An 8,344-nucleotide genomic window follows, 5' to 3' on the forward strand; every position below is an offset into this window, starting at 1 on the left:
AGCACAGATTTTTTTTCCACACTTATTCATATATTCCCTCGTTTTAGTAAATCATGGCCACATTGTACTAATTTATCCCCCCGTTTTAATTTAGATCGTGGCCATGATTTAAGTCAAATGAGGGAACGAATTTGTGGCTGCGACATACATATAATTTTTTCTCTTGAGTGGCATGTGTGAGTCTCTGTAAATTATTATTTATTTTTATTTAAAATGTCTTGGCCAATTGAAACAATATCAAGCTGAATGCAGTTAAAAACTAAGATTATATAAGACAAAAACAAAGATTGGGAAACACTGCTATAAACCATTCTATTGCTCCATCTCTGTTATTTCTTCCCTCTCTCTCCCCTTCTTCTCTCTTATGTCCAGGTCCTGTCAGAATTCATGTTCTCTCAAAGTCAGTTTGCTGGCACTGAGTGTTATTTTAACCCCTCACCCTCTCTCTCTTTCTGTCAGTGCTCATGTTCATTAATAATATTCCAGCTCAGTGTATCTATGTGTGTGTGAGAGAGAGAGAGAGAGAGAGAGAGAGAGCATAATGTGTGCTGTCTTAACCTCTGCCCTCTATCTTGGAGTTCTTGTGTCAAGATGAATCTGTTATTCTTGCTCAGTCAGGTCTGAACTCCAGTGCCTTGAGATCAAACGGCTGAAGCAGGGCTGATGTATTTATCAGGATGTGGAAAACTACTAATGAGCTGATGAGTTGAGTCAGGTGTGTTAGATTAGAGAAAAAACATGTGCAGTGATGGGGGGCATTTAAAGGCCCAACGACGTGCCTTGAAACTCACATCACATTATTCGATGTTGATATGTGTTGATGTAATTTTCACTGAAACAGGAGGACAGGGCGGGACATGTCAAACAGCTCCTCCCTTTTTTAAAATGGCCAATAGCGTTTTGTTTATATCACAGCTCGGCTAGAGCCGTTGAGATGGGGAAAGCCGCAGTTTCCTCCTAAAATATAGCATTCTGTGCAGAATTCAGATGGGTCCGATATGTTTTCTGGTATGCACCGACTTGCACATATGATCGTTCATAAGAAAATCTGATGAGAAGCTGAAATGCAGATGTCATAAAAATCATTGATCCATATTGGCGGAAATGAAAAATTAAGTTTGGAATGTTTATATCTTCTAAATGCGAATTTTGTCATTGTTTTGGAACATACTAACTTATAGATTACCTTAAGGCTAACATATTTATGCTATAAGCCAAATAACTAAAAATCTAAATTCATGAGGACACTAAAACCTAGATTTGATTCCACTGAGCTAAAAAAGAACGAAACGAAATGCAGTTTTCCAATGCATTTTTAAAAGTTGGACTTAAACTTGATGCGCCGTCTTAAAAAACACAACGCTTGTAATGGGACACTTAAAGAAGTTGGCCATGCAACTTTTCCGTAAGGGTTTTTAGTTTTTGCTAAATTAAAGCAACGCAAAATACCAAACTGAAACATTAATAATAAATATTATTTCATAATATTAATTGAATTTTTCACAGTACATTTGTTCTGAAGGCAAAACAATTTATTAAAATATTATCTGTTTTTTTTTCTTTCTGTCAAGCAGAATGCACTTTTTGTCTACCCACTAAACATTTTACAATAAATACCTAAAATAAATATTTAAAAATATAGTTTCAAAGCAGATTAACAGATTAATGTTAAAATTAATGGCAGTCTAAAGAATAAAAATATTAATTAATCATCATTTAATGTAAAAGTGTAAAACATGTCAAATTAAATAAATGTATATAAAAACAAATTAAATAAAAACACAAATTAAAAATGACATTGTCATCATTTTGATAGCCCTAAAAAATTCTATCAAATTTTCCTTGGGTCCCCTAGTGCTCACTGGTGGGACCCCAGTTAATCCCTTGACTGTTGAAAATTGTTTGTTGTAAGACAAGTTGTCGACTAGTAGACTATTGTTTCGTGATTTATAACGCATCCCTTTGATGCAAGCAGCCTCCATCCAGTGCTGTATGACCTGGAGGAGCTTACAAATAAATTCCCAAGGCCTTTGAGAGCATGTATAGGATCCTTCAGAGAGAAGGGAGGGTGTGTGTTCTGATTCTCCTTTCATGTCTTCCCAGCATCTGATTCAGATGATGAGCCCCAGCCCACAGAGCCAGACTACACTCTAAGACCTAACATCAAAATCGATGACCTCGGTGAGTTACGCACACACCAGACGGACCACACTGACACTTATACATATGCATATAAATCACTGACTAAGTTGGCATTTACACCCAAGGTTTCTACACCCAGATCTGTGGCATCTGCACGCCTCTTTCGTAATTACACAGCAAGCTCATAAATCATGCGTGTGCGTGTAAGAGCGGATTTATTGTTATAAATCAAATTGGGTGTGAAGTTAAGAAGCTAAATCCAGTTCATGTCATTTGAATTTGTAATAAAAATGCATATGAGATCAACTCTAATTTGCTTTTCCTGCCACACGGCGTATACCAAACAAACACAGTAGCCTATATCTGCTAGCACACATCTTATGGGCAATGACTGACACTAATGAAGCCACAAGCTAAAAGGCAAACGAAGCGTGAGCTGCCTGGCTATAGTTAGCTTGATTAGCGCTGAGGCTAGTTTTAGCAGTGGCAGAACTAGCCCTCCAGTTCCCAGCCGTACAGTCACATCCTGCACTTCCTCACCACTGCGGTAACCTGACTCAAGGACAGCGACGACCACACCATTTAAATGAGAGAAAATAAATTGATTTGACTTCAAGTGTTTTTAAGGAATAAAGAGGCATCGATCTGTGCGTGTTTTTTTCTGAGCGTGTGTTTTGAGACAGATGGATGTGGATGTGTTTTGGGTCGTCTCTGGGTCGGAGCCACGCAACGATTTCCAATAACTGGAATCTGAGTACCGGCTCTCTCTCGCTTGCTCTGATGAGGGGTTCAGTTTTCAAACAGGCCAGAGAGGGGAAGAGAACAACCGCAAGAGGCCAGCCGGGTCTCAGGAAGCCACACATTTCAGTACTGCTCCATACATCTGTGTCCAACAGACAATAGAACCCTCACTGCTGTCCTATTAGTATTGACCAACTTAAAAAAACAGTGGAAATTATACATTTCTAAAGTGCACTTCTACAAACAAATCAAAAGTTACTCACAAAACTGCCACATGAAACTCTTGAATGCTGCAAGTGCTTTCAAAATAAAGGGGAAAAAATACATAAGCACTTATTCAAATAAAATTGGATTCTGAAGTTGTTAGAAACATAAATTCTCATTTGCAGGATTCTTAATGTCAGTTCTGTAAATCTGCTGGAGCAGTTAGTCCCATTAGTGGCAGTGTGTTTTACGGTATGAAAGGATTTCATGATATTAGTACAGAGCGACTCGCACAAACACCCAGGCAATCACAAATACAGATGCAAGAAACACAAAGGCAACTTTTATTTGGCCTTTGGGGTATAATAGAGAACAAGAAGATGTGTGTGGCATTGTGCTCATACCATTCTCTTTATATGCTTTTTCTAACAATAAAAACAAACCATTTTTGTTAATTCATTCAGTTAATGCAATAGACATCCGACACTAATAATGAACAATAGTTTTACAGCATTTATTAATCTAAAATAGTATTAGTTTGTATATATACACTACCTTTCAAATGTTGGTGTCTATGTAGATTTTTATTAAATGTTTTTTTTAAGTCTCTTATGCTCACCAAGGCTGCTTTTATTTGATCAAAAATACAATAAAAACTATAATATTGTGAAACTATTACAATTCAAAATAGCTGTTCAAAAACATTTTAATTTTAAAATGCAATTTAAGCATGTAATGGCAAAGCTAATAAATATGCTGATTTGGTGCTTAAGAAACATTTATTATTTTTTTAAATGTTTATTTATTCATTATTACAGTTAAAAACAATTGGTCCGCTTAGCATTTTTGTGGAAATATGATAATTTTTTGAAATATTGATAAATTAAACTTTATATTGATGAATATAAAGTTCAAAAGAACTGCATTTATGTGAAAGATAATTTTTTTTGTAACAATATAAAAAATCTGTACTGTATCTTTCATCAGTTAATGTGTCTTTGCTGAATGTGTCTATTTTTTACATTTTGAGAAGAAATCTAATGTATTACAAAACAAACGTGTATTAACAATGAACAACAGTTTATTAATTGACATTAAGCCAGATTAACGAATGCTGTAAAATTGCTGTTAAATGTTTTTTTTATTTTTTTTTATTCCTGAATGCAAACTTAAACTCATGTTAACCATTTGAACCTTATTGTACAGTGTTACTACAATTTTATATCTGATGCAAAGTTCTTTGTGTTCCGTAATGTGAGATTCGACTTCCCGTTCAGGTCACTGTTAGGACAAGCTCATCAAATATCTCTGCAATCCATTCTCCAAACGAAAAACAACTTCACAAAGTCGGATGACACAACAGTACAAATTCAAGCAAACTAACAAGCTGGAGACATCTATTCTTCCAGGTCATGTGATTGTATCTGGCCCGAGTAGTAGATGTTGCCACAGTATGTTGAATTCCAGCAGGTAAACATGTTCCAGAACATCCCACACAGCTCTTCTCTCCTGCCTGGCATCCAAGAACTCCTGTCAATCAGACATTGCCCTGCCATAGTGGTTATGATGCACTTTATTTGCACAGTGACTTGTACACTTTTAATCTGACAGGTATTATTTAACACACATCTTTATTAAAAGGAATATAAAAAGCAAAAAATACAGACTATATAAAAAGATTTAAACAAGAATGATAACAGTATTAAGTCTCATAGTTAAATACTGTTGTGATTCAAATGTTCATTTAATGCTATCTGCGTAAAAAGGTGATTAAAGGAAAATTAGCACCCCCGATGTCTCTGGAAAAACTGTCACATCCTTTGTCTGAGTGGTGTAACATCATATTATTCTGTCAAAAACACACTCACGTAATGTGTGCGTGTCTGGAGATGTTTTTTTTTTTTTTTTTGGCAGCCAATTTGCGTCACACACTGTTCCTTTTCACCTGTAAGTGAAGACATGTGTTTATAAACTTGTCTATCCATCAGCGAGTCCCTGAGATGGAAGACACCCACAGACACCAACAAACCGGTTCTGTTCGATGTTCGTCTCCGGTGATGATGTTGCAAAATTCCATAAATTATTTGGGCACATCGGACATTCCTCTTGTAGCTGATAATAGTTACATTTAAGTCTCTGTTGTGTTCACAATGAAGCTTGTCTACTCCACACAAACACAGACATCTTCAGAGCATACCTGGCTGAGTCAACACGTTTTATTTTTAACTCCTTCCCTTAGGCCTCAGCTGGTTTTCTATACCTTAGTGAGTCACGCAATAATGGTGTCTAGACCAGCTGGTAATTTTGATCTGTCTGTCTCTCTCTAGATGACTATGATAATCCTGAGGTCCCTAAATTGGAGAAGAGCATCAGCGGTAGCAGTCCATCCAGAGATCGCCTTCTCCTAACCGTGGCATCACTTTTCTTCATCGCCCTCTCTGTCTCCTAGCATCCACCTTCTATCCGTCACCACACCAACGAGGCCTTGGGGGGGAAGGATCCAGGGCCGATAAGTTTGCCGATAAAAACTGGGAATGGAACAGGAAATAAATGGAACACCTGATGCTGCGGCAGGTTACGAAGTGTCAAGCACCAGCCCACAATTCAACAGTTGTTTTCATGTCTTAAAACAGCGACATACTTTTCATGTCGTGCAGACGATACTAATACAGAATTGAACACCATAATGAGAACTATGCCATTTCGGTTTCAATAGTGCAGATTGTATGTATGTGTGTGTGTTTATGTGTTTGTGTGGCGCCTTCGGTGCTTGGGGGCGGAGTGGATCTTTCCTTCGCTCTGAGGGTTTGATGGCTCCATTATCTGTGAATTGGCAGGTTAAGAGTTTAAAAGCGTCTCAGATTCTGTTTGATGAGATCTGAAAATGAAACCGTCGAGGAGCTCAGGTTACTCTTCGCTCGAACCCGGAAAAATATATGAACCATCATTTAATCCAATTCCAAAAGTGTTTGTTTCTCTCTGTGTGTTTCTGTTGCCAGAGAGACTTACAAACCACTGGATGATCATGTAATTGCCGACAGGGATGAACAGCAATATTCATTTGATGAGTTTAAACAAGTCTATAATAGAAATCTCAAAGACTCGAAATCAGTTCATTTTTTACTTTTTTATTGACGAGGCAACAATTTATAAAGAGTTAAAAAATCCAATTACATCTGATTCTTATTTGAACGTATTATGGTCACACATGAAAGCAGGGGCCGATATGGTTGTTCTGTGATGCAGAAAATTGAGAAAGAAGTGATTTCGCACGAGCGCCTGCACAAACGCATTAAACACAATGAGACAAACAGAAGCCAAATAGCTTTTTGTTGTTATTTTCTTTCCTTCTTCCTTTTGATAAAAGGTGCTTTAAGAGTGAGTGAGTGAGTGTTTGTGACTGACTCACTGAGTGAGTGTGTGTGAGAGAGCGAGTGAGTGTGACCGACTGAGTGTGTGAGTGAATGGGTGAGTGTGTGAGTGCATTAGCTCAGTGATGCTGGAATAATCTCCTATAGACTTTATGGACTTGAACAGGAGATGGACATCTACACAGACACTGTACATAAAACACATGCATTTATTTTATTTATGTGTGGACATTGTGGACGATCTCCGCTCACCAGACTGATACCCGCTGGATCCGGAAGAACTCCAAACCATCTTCAGCGGGATTGTTCCAGTTCGAACCGGTTGTCACTGCTTGCTACTTGACTTCTTTCCGTGGTGATCAGCAAGACCAAATGGAAATTGAGGGGTCTGGTGGTTATAATCTGTTTCTATGGCAACAGTTATTCAGCTATACACACACCTAAAGGCACTAGAGTCCAGCAGGAAATCAGAACAACACACACGAAAAGAAATAACAGCAATTACTGGCAACATTTCTGGTGACACTTTTGCCAAGAGTAATACAAGCACACAAATGCTACTGGGTGGGTAGTTATTGCATTCTTACAAGCTTTTCAAGGGATAAACGGCAGTGTATGGATCAATCATTTTACAACAAGGTTCAAAATTAAGGTTCTAACTCTTTTTACATAGATTAGGACCTTATCACGATGGTAACAACATCATATCATGGCTCATGATAATAGCAACCAGCGCTGCTTCTCGCTCTAGAGACATGCAAATACTGCTTAAACTAGCAATGGCGTGTGGTTTAGGAGAATTGATGTGTGGTAGAGGTTTTCTAACTTAGATTCATAATGGACACCTTCTCACACACCTACAGGCTGTCTTTAAACAACTGATAAAGCCGTTTATTGTATCATTCTGCTATTGCTCTGAAAAATCATTTCAGTTTATGTGGAACATTACGTCTGCTTTATATTCCATTACTACGGCTGCTGTGGTTTCACCGATTTAGAGCAACTTCAGAACAAACTGAACACTAATTTGAATGCTTGGATAATTTACAGACTTGAATCTACATTTAATTTGTTTCATGTTGTCTTTCAAAGTCGTTGGGTTGAGGATAAGTAGTTTTTTCGGGGGGGGGGGGGGTTTCAGATGGAAAAATGTAATGTTTCAGAAGAGTGGATCAGGCAAAGTATCACTCTTCAAATGTTGCACTTACAAAAACTTGGACACGAGAATTTTGTGTGTGCGTGTTAGACTGCAATTGTTAGAACTTGATGTTTGTTTTAAAACTAGCCTAAATTACCTTTCAGTGTGTGTGTGTGTGTGTGTGTGTGTGTGTGTGTGTGTGTGTGTGTGTGTGTGTGTGTGTGTGTGTGTGTGTGTGTGTGTGTACGAAAGAATGCGAGATCAAAAGGTAATAAAGCTAGAGGACGGTGTGAATGCGTGTGTTTATGCAAGTTGTTTTCCATTGTTTAGTCTAGGTATTTTCTGTGTGAGTGAGTGCGGGTCAAAGAAACTGTATTGTTTTGGAGGAAACAGCAAAAGCATTTATTAGTGTTGGAAACAACCAATTACAATCATGTTTACCTTCAACTGGAATGAATTTAAAGAACTTGAAAAAAGAAACTGTAAACTGAACAAACCATAACAAAGCTTATAATAATAATAATCATGCTAAAAAAAACACAGAGCCTTTGATTCATATTTTTTACACAACACAGTTTACGAACTCGTCTGTTTGGGTATTGAAATGTCCTTCTGAATTTGATCACTGTCAGATGAAACCAAAGGACTAAATCTAATAAGAGTAGCTTACACAAACATTATCTCCCCCTCACTCTGATTCCCCATCTGCAAATAAAATGTAGTTTCAGGTTTCCCACTGCTGTCATCA

General features: G+C 37.6%; 1 protein-coding gene across 1 annotated transcript in view; it reads left to right on the top strand.

Moving 5' to 3' along the window:
* efna3b (ephrin-A3b) overlaps positions 1 to 8,076 on the top strand; it is a 67,443-nt gene extending 59,367 nt beyond the window's left edge. The window contains exons 4-5 of the mRNA XM_077211220.1: positions 2,104 to 2,181; positions 5,415 to 8,076. Of these exons, the coding sequence (XP_077067335.1) occupies positions 2,104 to 2,181; positions 5,415 to 5,536 (200 nt within the window). The 3' untranslated portion in view covers positions 5,537 to 8,076. The remainder of the gene's footprint in view (positions 1 to 2,103; positions 2,182 to 5,414) is intronic.
* Positions 8,077 to 8,344: the final 268 nt, after the last annotated feature.

This window comes from Siphateles boraxobius, unplaced genomic scaffold (assembly GCF_051911475.1).
Source record: "Siphateles boraxobius isolate OS27281-9 unplaced genomic scaffold, OSU_SipBor_1 12, whole genome shotgun sequence".
NCBI classification, from domain to species: Eukaryota; Metazoa; Chordata; class Actinopteri; order Cypriniformes; family Leuciscidae; genus Siphateles; species Siphateles boraxobius.